Source organism: Coregonus lavaretus (genome assembly GCF_964263955.1).
Source record: "Coregonus lavaretus genome assembly, chromosome: 5".
Lineage (NCBI taxonomy): Eukaryota > Metazoa > Chordata > Actinopteri > Salmoniformes > Salmonidae > Coregonus > Coregonus lavaretus.
This window is the reverse complement of record NC_139992.1, coordinates 51,524,300-51,545,844: the sequence shown is the minus strand read 5'-3', so window position 1 is coordinate 51,545,844 and position 21,545 is coordinate 51,524,300. Positions and strand designations below refer to the sequence as shown.

At 44.6% G+C, this 21,545-nt stretch overlaps 1 protein-coding gene across 3 annotated transcripts in view; it reads right to left on the bottom strand.

Moving 5' to 3' along the window:
- The window catches only part of LOC311129748 (neuron navigator 3-like), a 753,845-nt gene that overhangs the window by 95,526 nt on the left and 636,774 nt on the right, over nucleotides 1-21,545 (bottom strand). For all 3 annotated transcript variants that reach the window (XM_084162171.1, XM_084162172.1, XM_084162173.1), the window contains exons 6-7: nucleotides 19,549-19,620; nucleotides 13,086-13,228 (exon numbers count right to left, since the gene is read on the bottom strand). In XM_084162171.1, coding sequence (XP_084018297.1) covers nucleotides 13,086-13,228; nucleotides 19,549-19,620 — 215 coding nt within the window. The remainder of the gene's footprint in view (nucleotides 1-13,085; nucleotides 13,229-19,548; nucleotides 19,621-21,545) is intronic.

Here is a 21,545-nt window from a genome sequence, read left to right as displayed (position 1 = left end):
GTGCAGCCTGCTGCGCGCTCAAGCAGAAAATTGACTCAGCGATTGATTCTGCGATACCTAAAACTGTTGCCGTTTCCCCTGGTAACAGTGGGATGCCAGGCAATTCACCCCTTTGGCCAATGCCGCCTGGGAACTTTGCAGTGGTCTAATGCCAACAGAAAATAAAAACATTCTCAACCTCCTTCTACTAGTGTGGCGTTGGAAAGCAGGAATGGGTTGATAGATTAATAAAACAACTGTATGCTCACTTTCAAAGGACCGGGGTGTTTTAGAATACACACACACGCAGAGACACAGACACACACAATCTATGATGTGTCGACACTACACTGGACGGGCACATCTCATGTGACGGTCCAACCTCGCCCCACACACACCCATCCGTCAGGAGCGTGAGGTAACCGATGGTCCCGTTAGCCGCTCAGCAGTGGCTCTGACCTTCTGAAGGACCCCCATTTCTCCTCTCCAGTGGGTGTTCAGATCATCATCAATCCCCTAGCAGACGTCTCCCCGCCCCTACACTGTGCTTTCCATAGAGATACATTAATACTGTGGTGCTCCATTCTACCAAGGGGAGAAGTTAGTGATAGGAAATGCATTGTAACCTTAAGGATTATACAATATACTGTACATACAAAAGTATGTGGACACCCTTTCAAATTAGTGATTCGGCTATTTCAGCCACACCCGTTGCTGACAGGTGTATACAATCGAGCACACAGCCATGCAATCTCTATAGACAAACATCGGCAGTAGAATAGCCTTACTGAAGAGCTCAGTGACTTTCAACGTGGCATCGTCGAGTCAGTTCGTCAAATTTCTGCCCTGCTAGTGCTGTTATTGTGAAGTGGAAATGTCTACAGGCAACAACAGCTCAGCCACACAAGCTCACAGAATGGGGCCGCTGAGTGCTGAAGCGTCTAGCGCGTAAATATCATCTGTCCTCAGTTGCAACACTCATTACAGAGTTCCAAACTGCCTCTGGAAGCAACGTCAGCAGTCGGGAGCTTCATGAAATGGGTCTCCATGGCCGAGCAGCCGCACAAGCCTAAGATCACCATGCGCAATGCCAAGCGTTGGCTGGAGTGGTGTAAAGCTAGCCGCCATTGGACTCTGGAGCAGTGAAACCACGTTCTCTGGAGTGATGAATCACACTTCACCATCTGGCAGTCCGACGGACGAACGTGGGTTTGGCGGATGCCAGGAGAACGCTACCTTCCCGAATGCATAGTGCCAACTGTAAAGTTTGGTAGAGGAGGAATAATGGTCTGAGGCTGTTTTTCATGGTTCGGGCTAGGCTCAACCCCATCGAACACCTTTGGGATGAATTGGAACACCGACTGCGAGCCAGGCCTAATCGCCCAACATCACTAATGCTCTTGCGGCGGAATGGAAGCAAGTCCCCGCAGCAATGTTCCAACATCTAGTGGAAAGCCTTCCCAGAAGAGTGGAGGCTGTTATAGCAGCAAAAGGGGGACCAACTCCATATTAACCATGATTCTGGAATGAGATGTTCGACGAGCAGGTGCTCACATACTTTTGCCTTCTATTGTTGACTGATGTAGTGTCAAACAGCAGGGACATGCTGGGATTCACATTCACCATATAGAACTACCTTTGTGTCCCTTCCGTCTCATCATTCAGCTCTACACTCCATCGACTACAGTACTTCTCAACGGATGCTAGATGGTTTTATGGAACCACAATATTTTTCAAAACCTGCATGGTGGAATTCTCTTTATCTATGCTGAGTCATAAGCACAACAATATAGCTGAACTGGTGACCTTTCCAGGGACGAAGCCTAGGCCTAAGGCTGTGTGAGATGTGATTCTCCCTAACCGGGCAGTATTTCCCAGAGAAGCAAGGGAAGGAAAAGGGCTTTAGCTGCCGCCACGCGAGGCGTCAGACCACTTAATCAGCTTATGATCTGGGCCACAGCCTTTAAAACCTTACGACGCCTGTAAACGTGTCAGTCCGTGGGGGGGAACATGCAAGCTGGCACACGCCAAGTCATCTCTTTAAAGACCAGCCTGTGTGTTTGTGTGTGAGAGAGAGAGAGAGAGAGAGAGAGAGAGAGAGAGAGAGAGAGAGAGACTCATGACTGGCCCGACTGCTCATTCTGCCCAGAATCTCGCTTAACCCTTACATCTAAGAAGCCCAGTCTTTCTTGTGATAGGCTTACAGCGCTTGCCCTCACACCATGGAAACAGCTGTGAAAGTTGGGCTACAGAAATGACACGCTTGATTTGATTTCTTTGTCAGTGTCGAGGGCGACACTGTGATAAGATTGTGAATGAGGGACGAAGCGTTGGGGATTCAGTATGCGCGCCCAGCGAATTAACCCCGTCTTTAAAGATAACAGGGGCCTGAAGGATGCCATTTCATACCAATCGGCTGACGCCACGGCCACCAACGCCCCAGAGAAGAAGAGGAGACTTGGCGTTACCATGGCAACACACTCTCTTTCACAACCGCTTACTTCGTCGGCCGAGAGTGAAATGTCACTTCTGCTGGCTGGGCGCTGGACCCTCGCACGTCTGCTGCTCAGTGCTCACACACCCATCGTGTGGCACGCAAACATACACACATGCCCCCACCCCACCCTACACACACACACACACACACACACACAGTGAGCTGAGCAAATCCTCTTGTAATAAACACTAAGTCCCAATATCTGTGAGCCTGTCCCCGTTTTCTCCTCAGCTCTCTCCCTTTGGACAGATAGGTGTGTCCCAAATGTCACCCTACTCCCTAAGTAGTGCACCATATAGGGAATAGGGTGCCATTTGGGACACATCCCCTGTCACCCTCAGACACCCTGAGACATTTCCTTGGAATCATTTGATCTGACCCCCAAATCTAATGCCTTCACCTGCGCAGGGATGAGGGGGAGGCATCTTATCTACAGTGGGCCTTAAGTTAAGTCCTTAGGCTGGGTTCAAACTCTCGCTCCCAATGACATAACTCCCCCATTGGCAAACTGTTGAGGAGAGCGACTGGCGACTGGCCATGTTACGCAAGGCTGATTAAAATAGATTGGAAATGTGTTGAGCTGCGTACAGAGAAAACAATCGATATACACAACAACATTCTGAATCAAACACATTAAACCAGACCTGCATCAACATTAAAAGATTGGAATTGCAATATTGAGTGCAATATTAAATGCTAAAGTACCAGGCTGATTCATAAGCATGGACGTGACTCCTCAGTATAACACTGCATTAGTGACTGATAGACAAACAGCAAGCTGCCTCTTCATCCACCTGTACACCAGCCACTTAGCTCCCTCGGGCCATACTGCCAGTGAGTAGTGAGAGGGAGGGGAGACATACAACATGCTGCCAGTGAGTAGTGAGAGGGAGGGGAGACATACAACATGCTGCCAGTGAGTAGTGAGAGGGAGGGGAGACATACAACATGCTGCCAGTGAGTAGTGAGAGGGAGGGGAGACATACAACATGCTGCCAGTGAGTAGTGAGAGGGAGGGGAGACAGACAACATGCTGCCAGTAAGTAGTGAGAGGGAGGGGATACAGACAACATGCTGCCAGTAGGTAGTGAGAGGGAGGGGAGACATACAACATGCTGCCAGTGAGTAGTGAGAGGGAGGGGAGACAGACAACATGCTGCCAGTGAGTAGTGAGAGGGAGGGGAGACAGACAACATGCTGCCAGTGAGTAGTGAGAGGGAGGGGAGACAGACAACATGCTGCCAGTAAGGAGTGAGAGGGAGGGGAGACAGATAACGTGCTGCCAGTAGGTAGTGAGAGGGAGGGGAGACAGACAACATGCTGCCAGTGAGTAGTGAGAGGGAGGGGAGACAGACAACGTGCTGCCAGTAGGTAGTGAGAGGGAGGGGAGACAGACAACATGCTGCCAGTAGGTAGTGAGAGGGAGGGGAGACAGACAACATGCTGCCAGTGAGTAGTGAGAGGGAGGGGAGACAGACAACGTGCTGCCAGTAGGTAGTGAGAGGGAGGGGAGTCAGACAACATGCTGCCAGTGAGTAGTGAGAGGGAGGGGAGACAGACAACATGCTGCCAGTAAGTAGTGAGAAGGAGGGGAGACAGACAACATGCTGCCAGTGAGTAGTGAGAGGGAGGGGAGACAGACAACATGCTGCCAGTAAGTAGTGAGAGGGAGGGGAGACAGACAACATGCTGCCAGTGAGTAGTGAGAGGGAGGGGAGACAGACAACGTGCTGCCAGTAGGTAGTGAGAGGGAGGGGAGACAGACAACATGCTGCCAGTAGGTAGTGAGAGGGAGGGGATACAGACAACATGCTGCCAGTGAGTAGTGAGAGGGAGGGGAGACAGACAACATGCTGCCAGCGAGTAGTGAGAGGGAGGGGAGACAGAAAAACAACACAAACACCAAGAAAGAAGGACAAATTTTTTCCCATCAGGGGAGACATTAGCTAGGTTTTAGGTGGTAAAGTAGGGTGGCAGGGGGGTACTGAGGAAACAGAAAAGCCCTCACTCCCTTTCTGGATTGGGGGATTTATGTGTCCCAAATGGCACCCTATTCTCTATATAGTACACTACTTTTGACCAGAGCCCTATGGGCCGTTGTAAAAAGTAGTGCACTATAAAGGGAATTGGCTGCCATTTGGGAGGCTACCACTGTGAAAACAGGTCTGGGCAAACGGGACACAAGGGACAGTGAAGGCACTGGTGTAAATCTACTGGGCTGGCTCTGGCCAAAATAAACAGGGTTGGTGACCGGGGTCTGTTCATGGTTGGTAGACTGTTGTTCTGCGTTAACGTGTATGGAAAGAGGGAGAGAGAGGGATAGAGAGAGAGAGAGAGAGAGAGAGAGAGAGAGAGAGAGAGAGAGAGAGAGAGAGAGAGAGAGAGACACCTTCACTATGATGAATCACTAAAACAATACAGAAATACACTACGAAAAAAGAAGGAACAGCATGTCAGAAATCAGCTCAATGTAATTGAAGAATCCATAGAGACTAACCACTTCTGGGAAAATTGGAAAACACTAAACAAACAACAACACGAAGAGCTATCTATCCAAAACGGAGATGTATGGGTAAACCACTTCTCCAATATTTTTGGCCCTATTACAAAGAACAAACAGCAAAAAAATATACATGATCAAATGCAAATCTTAGAATCAACTATTAAAGACTACCAGAATCCACTCGATTCTTCAATTACATTGAATGAACTACAGGACAAAATACAAACCCTCCAACCCAAAAAGGCCTGTGGTGTTGATGGTATCCTCAATGAAATGATAAAATATACAGACCACAAATTCCAATTGGCTATACTTAAACTCTTTAACATCATCCTTAGCTCTGGCATCTTCCCCAATATTTGGAACCAAGGACTGATCATCCCAATCCACAAAATTGGAGACAAATTTGACCCCAATAACTACCGTGGGATATGCGTCAACAGCAACCTTGGGAAAATCCTCTGCATTATCATTAACAGCAGACTAGTTAATTTCCTCAGTGAAAACAATGTACTGAGCAAATGTCAAATTGGCTTTTTACCAAATTACCATACGACAGATCACGTATTCACCCTGCACACCCTAATTGACAAACAAACAAACCAAAACAAAGGCAAAGTCTTCTCATGCTTTGTTGATTTCAAAAAAGCTTTTGACTCAATTTGGCATGAGGGTCTGCTATACAAATTGATGGAAAGTGGTGTTGGGGGAAAAACATACGACATTATAAAATCCATGTACACAAACAACAAGTGTGCGGTTAAAATTGGCAAAAAAACACACACATTTCTTTCCACGGGGCCGTGGGGTGAGACATGGATGCAGTTTAAGCCCCACCCTCTTCAACATATATATCAACGAATTAGCGAGGGCACTAGAACAGTCTGCAGCACCCGGCCTCACCCTACTAGAATCTGAAGTCAAATGTCTACTGTTTGCTGATGATCTGGTGCTTCTGTCACCAACCAAGGAGGGCCTACAGCAGCACCTAGATATTCCGCACAGATTCTGTCAGACCTGGGCCCTGACAGTAAATCTCAGTAAGACAAAAATAATGGTGTTCCAAAAAAGGTCCAGTTGCCAGGACCACAAATACAAATTCCATCTAGACACCGTTGCCCTAGAGCACACAAAAAACTATACATACCTCGGCCTAAACATCAGCGCCACAGGTAACTTCCACAAAGCTGTGAACGATCTGAGAGACAAGGCAAGAAGGGCCTTCTATGCCATCAAAAGGAACATACAATTTGACATACCAATTAGGATCTGGCAAAAAATACTTGATTCAGTTATAGAACCCATTGCCCTTTATGGTTGTGAGGTCTGGGGTCCGCTCACCAACCAAGAATTCACAAAATGGGACAAACACCAAATTGAGACTCTGCTTGCAGAATTCTGCAAAAATATCCTCAGTGTACAACGAAAAACACCAAATAATGCATGCAGAGCAGAATTAGGCCGATACCCACTAATTATCAAAATCCAGAAAAGAGCCGTTAAATTCTATAACCACTTAAAAGGAAGTGATTCCCAAACCTTCCATAACAAAGCCATCACCTACAGAGAGATGAACTTGGAGAAGAGTCCCCTAAGTAAGCTGGTACTGGGGCTCTGTTTACAAACACAAACAGACCACACAGAGCCCCAGGACAACAACAACAACACAATTAGACCCAACCAAATCATGAGAAAACAAAAAGAGAATTACTTGACACATTGGAAAGAATTAACAAAAAAACAGAGCAAACTAGAATGCTATTTGGCTCTAAACAGAGAGTACACAGTGGCAGAATGCCTGACCACTGTGACTGACCCAAATTTAAGGAAAGCTTTGACTATGTACAGACTCAGTAAGCATAGCCTTGCTATTGAGAAAGGCCGCCGTAGGCAGACCTGGCTCTCAAGAGAAGACAGGCTATGTGCACACTGCCCACAAAATGAGGTGGAAACTGATCTGCACTTCCTAACCTCCTGCCAAATGTATGACCATATTAGAGACACATATTTCCCTCAGATTACAGAGATCCACAAAGAATTAGAAAACAAACCCAATTTTGATAAACTCCCTTATCTACTGGATGAAAAACCACAGTGTGCCATCACAGCTGCAAGATTTGTGACCTTTTGCCACAAGAAAAGGGCAACCAGTGAAGAACAAACACCATTATAAATACAACCCATATTTATGTTTATTTATTTTCCCATTTGTACTTTAACTATTTGCACATTGTTACAACACTGTATATATACATAATATGACATTTGAAATGTCTTTATTCTTTTGGAACTTCTGAGTGTAATGTTTACTGTTAATATTTATTGTTTATTTCACTTTTGTTTACTATCTACTTCACTTGCTTTGGCAATGTTAATATACGTTTCCCATGCCAATAAAGCCCTTAAATTGAATTAAAATTGAATTGAGAGAGAGAGAGGGGAGAGGGGGTGAAAGTGCGGAGAAGAAGGTAGAGATAGAGAAGCATGAGGAAAACGAGGACAACCCTCCTGCTCTCCCTTTGACTGGCCCTGAACTCTGACAGACTATTTTAACGCCACACTTACACCATCCCCCCTCCTTCTCTCCCTCTGTTTTATGGACTGATATACAGTATCCCCTCCTTGTGTTTTATCTACCAACAACCATAACTCTACTAACTAGCATAACTCTACCAACAACCATAACTCTACTAACTAGCATAACTCTACCAACAACCATAACTCTACTAACTAGCATAACTCTACCAACAACCATAACTCTACTAACTAGCATAACTCTACTAACTAGCATAACTCTACCAACAACCATAACTCTACTAACTAGCATAACTCTACCAACAACCATAACTATACTAACTAGCATAACTCTACCAACAACCATAACTCTACTAACTAGCATAACTCTACCAACAACCATAACTCTACCAACAACCATAACTCTACTAACTAGCATAACTCTACCAACAACCATAACTCTACTAACTAGCATAACTCTACTAACTAGCATAACTCTACTGACGACCATAACTCTACTAACTAGCATACCTCTACTAACTAGCATAACTCTACTAACTAGCATAACTCTACTAACTAGCATAACTCTACTGACGACCATAACTCTACTAACTAGCATAACTCTACTGAAGACCATAACTTCTGACGACCATAACTCTACTGACGACCATAACTCCACTGACGACCATAACTCCACTGATGACCATAACTCTACTGATGACCATAACTCTACTGACGACCATAACTCCACTGACGACCATAACTCTACTGTTGACCATAACTCTACTGACAACCATAACTCTACTGAAGACCATAACTTCTGACGACCATAACTCTACTGACGACCATAACTCCACTGACGACCATAACTCCACTCATGACGATAACTCTACTGATGACCATAACTCTACTGACGACCATAACTCTACTGATGACCATAACTCTACTAACTAGCATAACTCTACCAACAACCATAACTCTACTAACTAGCATAACTCTACCAACAACCATAACTCTACTAACTAGCATAACTCTACCAACAACCATAACTCTACTAACTAGCATAACTCTACTAACTAGCATAACTCTATCAACAACCATAACTCTACTAACTATCATAACTCTACCAACAACCATAACTCTACTAACTAGCATAACTCTACCAACAACCATAACTCTACTAACTAGCATAACTCTACCAACAACCATAACTCTACCAACAACCATAACTCTACTAACTAGCATAACTCTACCAACAACCATAACTCTACTAACTAGCATAACTCTACTAACTAGCATAACTCTACTGACGACCATAACTCTACTAACTAGCATAACTCTACTGACGACCATAACTCTACTGAAGACCATAACTTCTGACGACCATAACTCTACTGACGACCATAACTCCACTGATGACCATAACTCCACTGACGACCATAACTCCACTGATGACCATAACTCTACTGACGACCATAACTCCACTGACGACCATAACTCTACTGTTGACCATAACTCTACTGACAACCATAACTCTACTGAAGACCATAACTTCTGACGACCATACAGTGGGGAAAAAAAGTATTTAGTCAGCCACCAATTGTGCAAGTTCTCCCACTTAAAAAGATGAGAGAGGTCTGTAATTTTCATCATAGGTACACGTCAACTATGACAGACAAAATGAGAAAAAAAATCCAGAAAATCACATTGTAGGATTTTTAATGAATTGATTTGCAAATTATGGTGGAAAATAAGTATTTGGTCAATAACAAAAATTTCTCAATAGTTTGTTATATACCCTTTGTTGGCAATGACACAGGTCAAACGTTTTCTGTAAGTTCACAAGGTTTTCATACACTGTTGCTGGTATTTTGGCCCATTCCTCCATGCAGATCTCCTCTAGAGCAGTGATGTTTTGGGGCTGTCGCTGGGCATCACGGACTTTCAACTCCCTCCAAAGATTTTCTACGGGGTTGAGATCTGGAGACTGGCTAGGCCAATCCAGGACCTTGAAATGCTTCTTACGAAGCCACTCCTTCGTTGCCCGGGCGGTGTGTTTGGGATCATTGTCATGCTGAAAGACCCAGCCACGTTTCATCTTCAATGCCCTTGCTGATGGAAGGAGGTTTTCACTCAAAATCTCACGATACATGGCCCCATTCATTCTTTCCTTTACACGAATCAGTCGTCCTGGTCCCTTTGCAGAAAAACTGCCCCAAAGCATGATGTTTCCACCCCCATGCTTCACAGTAGGTATGGTGTTCTTTGGATGCAACTCAGCATTCTTTGTCCTCCAAACACGACGAGTTGAGTTTTTACCAAAAAGTTCTATTTTGGTTTCATCTGACCATATGACATTCTCCCAATCCTCTTCTGGATCATCCAAATGCACTCTAGCAAACTTCAGACGGGCCTGGACATGTACTGGCTTAAGCAGGGGGACACGTCTGGCACTGCAGGATTTGAGTCCCTGGCGGCGTAGTGTGTTACTGATGGTAGGCTTTGTTACTTTGGTCCCAGCTCTCTGCAGGTCATTCACTAGGTCCCCCCGTGTGGTTCTGGGGTTTTTGTTCACTGTTTTTGTGATCATTTTGACCCCACGGGGTGAGATCTTGCGTGGAGCCCCAGATCGAGGGAGATTATCAGTGGTCTTGTATGTCTTCCATTTCCTAATAATTGCTCCCACAGTTGATTTCTTCAAACCAAGCTGCTTACCTATTGCAGATTCAGTCTTCCCAGCCTGGTGCAGGTCTACAATTTTGTTACTGGTGTCCTTTGACAGCTCTTTGGTCTTGGCCATAGTGGAGTTTGGAGTGTGACTGTTTGAGGGTGTGGACAGGTGTCTTTTATACTGATAACAAGTTCAAACAGGTGCCATTAATACAGGTAACGAGTGGAGGACAGAGGAGCCTCTTAAAGAAGAAGTTACAGGTCTGTGAGAGCCAGAAATCTTGCTTGTTTGTAGGTGACCAAATACTTATTTTCCACCATAATTTGCAAATAAATTCATAAAAAATCCTACAATGTGATTTTCTGGATTTTTTTTCTTCTCAATTTGTCTGTCATAGTTGACGTGTACCTATGATGAAAATTACAGGCCTCTCTCATCTTTTTAAGTGGGAGAACTTGCACAATTGGTGGCTGACTAAATACTTTTTTCCCCCACTGTAACTCTACTGACGACCATAACTCCACTGACGACCATAACTCCACTCATGACGATAACTCTACTGATGACCATAACTCTATTGACGACCATAACTCTACTGATGACCATAACTCTACTGATGACCATAACTCTACTAACTACCATAACTCCACTGATGACCATAACTCTACTGATGACCATAACTCTACTGATGACTATAACTCTACTGACGACCATAACTCCACTGACGACCATAACTCCACTGATGACCATAACTCTACTGATGACCTTAACTCTACTGACGACCATAACTCTACTGAAGACCATAACTTCTGACGACCATAACTCTACTGACGACCATAACTCCACTGATGACCATAACTCCACTGACGACCATAACTCCACTGACGACCATAACTCCACTGACGACCATAACTCCACTGATGACATAACTCTACTGATGACCATAACTCTACTGACGACCATAACTCCACTGATGACCATAACTCTACTGATGACCATAACTCTACTGATGACCATAACTCCACTGACGACCATAACGCCACTGACGACCATAACTCCACTGATGACCATAACTCTACTGATGACCATTACTCCACTGACGACCATAACTCTACTGACGACCATAACTCTACTGATGACCATAACTCTACTGATGACCATAACTCTACTAACTACCATAACTCCACTGATGACCATAACTCTAAGATGACCATAACTCTACTGATGAGCATAACTCCACTGACGACCATAACTCTACTGAAGAGCATAACTCCACTGACGACCATAACTCTACTGATGACCATAACTCTACTGATGACCATAACTCTACTGATGACCATAACTCTACTAACTAGCATAACTCTACTAACTAGCATAACTCTACTGACGACCATAACTCTACTGATGACCATAACTATACTGATTAGCATAACTCTACTAACTAGCATAACTCTACTGACGACCATAACTCTACTGATGACCATAACTCTACTAACTAGCATAACTCTACTAACAGTATAGGGAATGGTACCAACACTGTAGTGCACTATGCAGTATAGGGAACGGTACCAACACTGTAGTGCACTATGCAGTATAGGGAACAGTACCAACACTGTAGTGCACTATGCAGTATAGGGAACAGTACCAACACTGTAGTGCACTATGCAGTATAGGGAACAGTACCAACACTGTAGTGCACTATGCAGTATAGGGAACAGTACCAACACTGTAGTGCACTATGCAGTATAGGGAACAGTACCAACACTGTAGTGCACTATGCAGTATAGGGAACAGTACCAACACTGTAGTGCACTATGCAGTATAGGGAACAGTACCAACACTGTAGTGCACTATGCAGTATAGGGACAGTACCAACACTGTAGTGCACTATGCAGTATAGGGAACAGTACCAACACTGTACGAGAATTGTAAAATACTGACAGCCAAATATTCAATATCTACGAATTTACTGTAAACTTAAAGAACCACAAGGTAGGGGGTCGTTGACAAAAGATGAGCCTTGTTGTAGCCTCTTTTTCCCCAAGCCCATATGGCCCTGGTCAAAAGTAGTGCACTATATAGGGAATAGGGTGCCATTTGGGATGCAGAAAAATTATTTCATCCACTTACTTTTTGATAAAAGTAATATGGCAATAATAAAATAAGGAAAGCGTGCGTGTGACAACATTTGTCATTATAGCAGGTTATTATGCTTGGTGGTGCGTGGTGTGATTCAGCCCCACAGCCACAGCTCTGCAGTCTAACCACCACCACTCACCATGCTGTGAAATGCACTGCCTTGCCTTCTCCCTAATGGAATACAGTCCAACTCTAGTCAACTACATTGCTGATATGATTCAGCAGACTGTAGTGTCATTATGTTAAACACAACTTGGCTAATGAAACTGGGCCTGTCCCATCAGGCCAACCACACCAGGACTGATTGGGTTTCTTAGCTAGCCCTGCCTGCAGCCAGAGCCGGATAGAGACTATAGTGGGTGTGTGTGTGTGTCTGTCTGTGTCTGTGTTTATCAGAGGCGCCACCTAGTGCATTTTGTGGACCATGCGCTCAGAAATATAAATTCTGAATGGTAGTGACCGATACTGAGGAAAACAGTAGTACAAACGCAGGAGTAAGATAATTAATTCTAAGACCCTAGATGTTTTCTTTATCCAGTTTAATCCTCATGGAAGGTGAGTTTAGACACCATATTACCGTTTTCACACTATTGTGCCGATCCTAATCAAACTGCGCTGGTTCTGCAATTTTCTTTTTTACATTAAGTATTTTTCATCATGGTTCCAGCAACTGTGGAAGATGTGTAACAAGGCTATCTTAGAACAGTTTGGTTCGGCTCGGCTCAGTCCGGACCACCTCATACGGCTCAGGCCTGCTTCTACCTGATTCTAGGTTCACCTACCTCTGTCATTGCCACTAGCATACTGGAGAGGCTTGCTCTTATCGATGCTGTTAAAGCTCTGACTCCTCCTGTTGAGGTTGGAGGATCCTTGGCCCTTGGGGGCCCCGCTGCCTGCAGCGGACACCCTGGTCGGCCCTGGCAACCTGCAGACGAAAACACAGCAGGGTGAGGAGAAAGCCTGAACACACACAGATCAACAAAAAGAAGAGTCTAGCTAGGTAGTGTGTTAGTGTTGTGCTGAAAGTACCATTATGTTATCTCAGGGACATGCATAAGAGCCCACACACGGTTATATGGATGTAAGCTCACGCACGCACGCACACGCACGTGCACACGCACGCACGCACGCACACACACACACACACACACACACACACACACACCTAGTTATTTTTGTGCTGAGAGGATCACATGTATTCTCAGGGACACACACAAGAGAATACACACTTCAGCATCTATGGACAAATTGTCTAATGTGGATGTTTACTTCTGATGCCACAGCTGGAGCACAGTCACAAGTCCCAGAGGGGGGAGAGGTCATAGGCTCATTATTCCATTAGAGACTTGTTAAAGCATGCTAACGGATCTCACAGTCCACTACACTGACACTGACAGAGCAAGGTCTTCTCAGTACTGCACCCAAACAACCTCCTGATTGGTTAAACACTGAGATTAACCAATCAGCATGGCTAAAAGGCTCAGTGTAACACGCACGGAATGCACCCACAGTCCTTGAGTCAAGCTGGACACTTCAATGCATCTGGTGAGGTAACTTTGTCTTGGGCATGAATAAATGACTGGTCATCATGAACGGTCCTTTTCTGGGAACTTTTACTTTGTTTTGGACGTTTTATCAGTGAGATAATTGGCCGGTTTCCCTGGAAAATATGTAGCTGACGTCCAACTTTGCAGATGGACACGTTGACTTTTACGAGAAAGTGAAATCTATAAAAATATGCCTTTGTCCTGGAAAAACATGATCACATCTCAAAGAAAATTATCTAATAATTTGACCATTACAATACATTTCTATGAAGTTCATACAGTTTTGATTACCGGTCCGCAAACACACAAAACCTTCATTCATGCCCCAAACACACATGCCCCTCTAAGCCTCTTTAGAGTGATACAGAAAGAGCGAGAGAGAGAGAGAGAGAGACCTGGTGAACAGTATTAACTGCTCTTTATTGTTGTCTCATGATAGATGCTAAGCCCATTTCCCCATGGGGGATACCATCATCTAAACTACCCCATTATCCAATCCACATCATTTATGTCTGGTTCTTTAAAACTGACACTCCTAAAAAATTGGAAATTAAAGGGGAGTATGATAGTTTAATTAGGCATCGTAACCCTGGAAACAGAGACTTAACAACAGCGCATAAAGCTGTGACAGAAGCAGACAGAGGAAGCTTGAGGGACTAGATGTCAATGTGAAGTAATGGCTAAGGGTCATAACAATACAACCAGAGAATTAACATCTTGGCCCTGCAGTAATGCATCTAGGGAAAATACTCTATTAAGTCCCAAATGACACACTATTCTCTATTGTTTGCACTACTTACAGTAGGGATCTGGTCAAAAGTAGTGCACTATATAGGGACTAGGGTGTCATTTGAGACTCAGCCTCTTTCGTTCTGAATTTTAAATAATCTAGAATAGACAGTCATCTGTTTGATAGTAAACAAGACCGTGTGTCAAACAGACAATAAAACACACATCCCGAATTGGGTACGTATGCGGCTGAAAATGTCAGTGAAATGAGATGGTGGCAGAAATCATACTGTGACGAGTAAACATGTGTACCTTTTGTTTCTGTTTCGGAGTAAAAAGCCAACTCGTGCAACGCAGGCAACGGACTGGTTCTGACTGAGTCAATCCATACGTCATGTTATGATTGTTGGAACAAGAGTAACACTAACTCCTTCTATTGTGATGCAGGAGTCTCTTAACTCCAGTCTTCAACCCAAGGATCAATGCATTACTCAACGTCTGTGTCCCAAATGGCATCCTACAATGTCTAGGTACAGTGACTGATGAGTGTGGGTGGTTCTAGACATCATTGGGCTGGAAAATGGACGGATGGTCAAATAAGAAACCAGGTCATGTAGATATGCTAGAAGCTCCATCCACTTGGTAATGATACACTTTCATCACCCTGTCAATACATATTTCACCACATCCTGCCATCAATGTGTCATTATCAGAAATAATAACATTCAACAAAGCTATAATCATTCATTTCCGAGACGGGGCTAACTAAGATGTATCTGATGTCACTCCCGGCTCTCTGTGTTCCAAATGGCACCGTATTCCCTATTTAGTGCACTATTTTTGACCAGTGCCATTTGGGAAGTACCCACGGTCTCCAGCACTCAGTGCTATTTTTAAGATGAGGAAGAGCGAGAGGGGTGGCCAGACACATTATTCTCCCTGTCAGTCAGGGCTAGAGGAAACGGCTACAAACAGACAGGGTGTCTCTGTGCTCACTGCAAAACAACACCCCCACTCCCCCCCCCAAAAAAAAAATAATAGAGAGGGAGAGAGAGAGAGAGAGAGAGAGCGAGAGAGAGAGAGAGAGCGAGAGCGAGAGCGAGAGAGATGGAGAGAGGTAGAGGGAGAGAGGGAGAGAGAGAGAGAGAGAGAGAGAGAGAGAGAGAGAGAGAGAGAGAGAGAGAGAGAGAGAGAGAGAGAGAGAGAGTGATGGAGAGAGGTAGAGAGAGAGAGGGAGAGAGAGAGAGAGAGGGGGGGGGGGTAGAGGGAGAGAGAGGGAGAGATAGAGAGAGAGAGAGAGAGAGGGAGAGAGAGAGAGAGAGAGAGAGAGGGGGGGGGTAGAGGGAGAGAGAGGGAGAGAGAGAGAGAGAGAGAGAGAGAGAGAGAGAGAGAGAGAGAGAGAGAGAGAGAGAGAGAGAGAGAGAGAGAGAGAGAGAGAGAGAGAGAGAGAGAGAGAGAGGTAGAGGGAGAGAGAGAGAGAGGGGGGTAGAGGGAGAGAGGAGGGAGAGGGAGAGAGAGAGAGAGGGGTAGAGGGAGAGAGAGAGAGAGAGAGAGAGAGGGGGGGGGTAGAGGGAGAGAGAGGGAGAGAGAGAGAGAGAGAGAGAGAGAGAGAGAGAGAGAGAGAGAGAGAGAGAGAGAGAGAGAAGGGGGTAGAGGGAGAGAGAGGGAGAGAGAGAGAGAGAGAAGGGGGTAGAGGGAGAGAGAGGGAGAGAGAGAGAGAGAGAGAGAGGGGAGGATAGTAAAAACAGGGATGTAAGGGCCCAGTGGCCTCAGCGCCCTTCTACAGCCCACCTGAACAGAAGACCATGCCATATGCTCAGCCCATTATCTATGTTAGTGAGAGAGAGAGTGTGTGTCTGTGTGTGTGCTTGACAGTACATACCTATCCAAAAGAGAATGAATATTATCAGTATAAAACAGACAGTATGTATGAAACAAAATGTGTGTGTGTGCGCCTCTGACAGGAAGCTCAGGGGAGTCAGTCAAATTGAATAACAGGTTTCTTAGCAAGTCAGCACATCTGTCGCTGTATATTCAGGACAATTACTAAAGCTTCCCTGGCATCGCTTCTATTAGCATCACTTTCTGCTGCGAACACGCTGAATTTAAATGGCCTTTTTTTAAAAAGTAGTGCTGTTAGTTGAGGGTGAGATGCCGGAACACTGTCAATACACCAGGGGTGTATCCATTCGTGCACACTGTAGCAAAATGTAACAAAATGCTTTGCAATGGAAAACATTTTCCAACGAAAAACAAGAGTTACTTATTGGACAAGTTCAGGTAGTCCCTCCCCATTTCAGTCTGTTTGCTTCCGCTTGGTTCCTAGTGAATAGGACCCAGGTAAGCAAGTTTACTGAGAGAGTGGAGTAGGGATTTTAAGCTCAAGATCAATTGAAAAGAGGCTTGTTTGCACACTTTACACAGCTCTAGGTGCATAGAGGAAAAACTTTCATATTAGAGAAAGGAGGTCCAGCACACTGGCATTCCTGTATGCCCCGCAATGTGTTTAGTGGTTGGAGATCCATTAAATGCATTGTGGAGCAATAGTTGGAGAGTTGCTTGAGTTTCATTTTCAAGGCACAATATCCTCAGATATAAAACAGCCAAGGTAGCAACAAAACTAAGGCCTTCAGACAATCAAACATAGCTTAGGAGCTTTCACCAATGTGTGAGGCTACCATTGTGCTCGGAAACCACATCTACTGTATTTCCTGAATAATGTTGTTGACATTAAATCACCCTGGGGGTGTAGGCTAGTACCTCACAATAAAACAACTGTTCATGCCCAATGGTTATCCTCTGCAGTAAATTAAAGGCACATTTTATGGCCACAAACTGAAACTAGAGGGCTATGTCTTCATGTACAATACTTTCAGTGAATTATATCATTTGGTACATTTCTACCCTGACCCCTTCCCAGCGAGAATTAATCTAATAAAACGTGCACTCTTCATCAACAATGTAGTTAGTTTCAAGTTATGGGAGCAGGTCACATGACCACAAGATTTTATTTTCACATATCAATCTGCATCAGAAAAATCTGTCCAGTCCATTTCATTTCATTAGAGGCTCAGGACAACTCACACAGGCCGTGTGTTCTCCAGGTCGGGTGTAGTGAGACCCTGTGGACTCGTATCGTCTGTCATTTTACGACTGCCGCTGGCTCCTAGCCGTATCGCACCAGCCCCCTGGAAGGCCCAGAGAGTGCTGACCCTGGCCCCCAAAACAGTGCAGTCTGTCACCAACCCACACACACAGACACAGACAGACACACACACACACACACACTATAGTCTCTATCCGGCTCTGGCTGCAGGCAGGGCTAGCTAAGAAACCCAATCAGTCCTGGTGTGGTTGGCCTGATGGGACAGGCCCAGTTTCATTAGCCAAGGTAATGAGGGAGCGAGGAGGCCAACAGGGAGATGAATGGCTGGGCATTGCACTGGGTCAGGGGAAAAGTAACTCTGGCCAACTACTTTTGTTGTGAAATCTCATCAGCCGTCTTATCCAATCGATAGAGTTTCCATTTGGATAATAATATAAGGTATTCATTTTAATTAAAGTGTTAGTGGGAGGATGACATGGACCAACAACCGAGGACGACATGGACCAACAACACTCTTGTCAAGAGGGTGCAGCAGCGTCTACTTCCTAAGGCGGCCTCTCCAAATACTACCGCTGCACCATCGAGAGCGTCCTGACCAGTTACATCACGGCCCTCCAACGGGTGGTGAAGACGGCCCAGTACATCACTGGGACGTTGCTCCCAACCCATCCAGGACATCTACTCAAAACGGTGCCTGAGGAAGTCCCGCAGGATCATTAAGGACCACACACACCCCAGCCACAAGCTGTTCTCTCCCTTACTGTCGGGCAGACAGTATCGGAGCATGAGGTCTGATACCAACAGGCTCAGAGACAGTTTCTATCTACAAGCCATCAGACTGCTGAACACTTGAACTGGACTAACCACCTGCACTGACTCTCCGCACCTTATCACACACACACACTCACTCACACACACACTCAGTACACACATCCAAACACACGCTACACACACACATACAAACACACACACACACACAAATCACAACCAGACTCTTATTTACAGTAATAATACTGCACAATTTAAACACTTTAAACACCCAATCCCCCCTTTCTCTGATACATGTGTAAATATTGGATATATGACTAACAAAACTTGAAACGTAACACTGCCACTCTTCCCTTAGTTAACAGTTGGGTGTGAGAGCAAAGCAGCTTCTACACGGCTATTCAGCAAAAACATCAGCTGACGGGTTGTCAATGTTGTGAAGGGGAATACCACCCATAGGGTTGTCAATGCTGTGAAGGGGAATATCACCCATAGGGTTGTCAATGTTATGAGGGGGAATATCACCCATAGGGTTGTCAATGCTGTGAAGGGGAATATCACCCATAGGGTTGTCAATGTTGTGAGGGGGAATATCACTCATAGGGTTGTTAATGCTGTCCAGCACATATTTCACATAGTTTGATGGGGTTTGCGTGAAGTAATTTGCCAGCACGCTGGTTCCCACCAGCCACTACCACTAAGGAGAAACAAATGCTCTGGGAGCCAGACAACTGTAGGGACACAGCCTGGGGAAGTATAGGAGCCTGCAACTGGCTGGAAGCCACCACAGCAAGCCATTCTGGTCAATGCAACATTCTTTAAAATGGCCCCTAATCCACATAGGCTTGAGTTAAATGGCTCACACACGTCACTTACGCCTGGGGTCGCCAAGTGCCGATGCTAGTTTTGCATCAGAGAATAATAATAATAAAGAATAGCTAACACATTATGAAATCCTCTAAGATAGATGTACTACCAAACCAAATGTAAGATTTTCACAAGAAGATTGTATAGTAAAGTACAAATATGTGTCATTCCTGTCGACATGAACTGAAAGAAGGTGCCAGGAAGTCAGCCATGATATAAGAGTCATACCTTGTGTTTTTCTTCTGTGGTGCTGCTCCTATTCCACTGTGACCCGGGGGACTACCATACCGCGCAGTGAGACTGTGGAGAGAGCAGAGAGAGACACAGACTTAGTGAAGAAATGAGGCTAACGGCTCGCTGGACTCTTTAAACTGTAGCATCTTTGAGATATCATCTAATGCAATAAGGAGAGAGTCAGCGGAGAGCATTGAGCGAGAGAGAGACAGTAACTAACAACACGAGCCCTAGTGAAAGAAGCACATAGTGAGTACTCGTACCGCACTTCACGTGATGGGCCACACATTTCATGTGTATGTCCTCTGTAGCTCAGTAGAGCATGGAGCTTGCAATGCCTGGATAGTGGGTTCGATTCCCGGGACCACCCGCACGAAAAGTGAATGCACGCATGACTAAGTCACTTGGATAAAAGCGTCTGCTAAATGGCATAAATTATATTATTATATTATTACCATTATATTACTATATTATATAATATTATTACCACACGTGTTTGAAGCATGTAACAGCTTCAATTAGCCTTTAATTGCAAAGCAACTCTCCCTCACCATAATGTGCCACTTTTTCACTGAAATCTCCTACTGAATCTTGACTGGTCTCCCTCAAAAAAGAGGGTTTTAACCTCAGAAATAAAAACACATTTGTTTTCTTAACGAGGGTGAATAAAAAACCCTATGGAGGAGGTGGTGTAGGAAACTCCTCCAGGCAAAGTCACAGTTTACAAAGGGACACTCATTCTTAGTCATGTTGAGAGAATTAACGTCGAGGCTGGTGGTTACTGCCTCGCTTGGCCTCTGCTGGCGTTCGACAGGAAATAATTAGGGAACTCGAAATGGACACAACAGGGTGTTTAATGAACAAAGGGGACTGCTTTAATCACAGTGAACACGCAGTAAATCAGGGTAAAAGCCAAGTGGTCGGGGTGAGTGTCTCTGAAAGCATGTGGTTTTGGCCAACCTTCATCAACCCCACTATACAGGTCTATTGAGGACTGTGACTGGTGGGAGCACAGCTTTACAGGTTTATTGAGGACTGTGACTGGTGGGAGCACAGCTTTACAGGTTTATTGAGGACTGTGACTGGTGGGAGCACAGCTATACAGGTTTATTGAGGACTGTGACTGGTGGGAGCACAGCTATACAGGTTTATTGAGGACTGTGACTGGTGGGAGCACAGCTATACAGGTTTATTGAGGACTGTGACTGGTGGGAGCACAGCAGAGATACAACACCTTGGCCTTTGGGGTCAGACTTTACATGAAGTTACATTGGGTCAGACTTTAAATTAAGTTACATTGGGTCAGACTTTAAATTAAGTTACATTGGGTCAGACTTTAAATTAAGTTACATTGGGTCAGACTTTAAATGAAGTTACATTGGGTCAGACTTCACATGAAGTTACATTGGGTCAGACTTTAAATGAAGTTACATTGGGTCAGACTTTACATTGAGTTACATTGGGATATGGCAGTGAGGATATGGCAGTATGGATATGGCAGTGAGGATATGGCAGTATGGATATGGCAGTATGGATATGGCAGTATGGATATGGCAGTATGCATATGGCAGTATGCATATGGCAGTATGGATGGGCCGTGACAATGTAGACTTTCATTTTTTCTCAATTGGTTTGACACAATGAGGGATGTTCAATGCTCTCAAAACAATTAATACAACCGTCAAACACAAATATAGAAACGGAAAACACATTTTAGCTAAAAACACTCACACAAAAAGTTCAACATTCTCAATTGCTGAGATGCATAGCTCAAAACATTAATAGTAATAGGTAACATTATGTTAGCCTGATAGTAATAGGTAACATTATGTTAGGCTGATAGTAATAGGTAACATTATGTTAGCCTCATAGTAATAGGTAACATTATGTTAGCCTGATAGTAATAGGTAACATTATGTTAGCCTGATAGTAATAGGTAACATTATGTTAGCCTCATAGTAATAGGTAACATTATGTTAGCCTGATAGTAA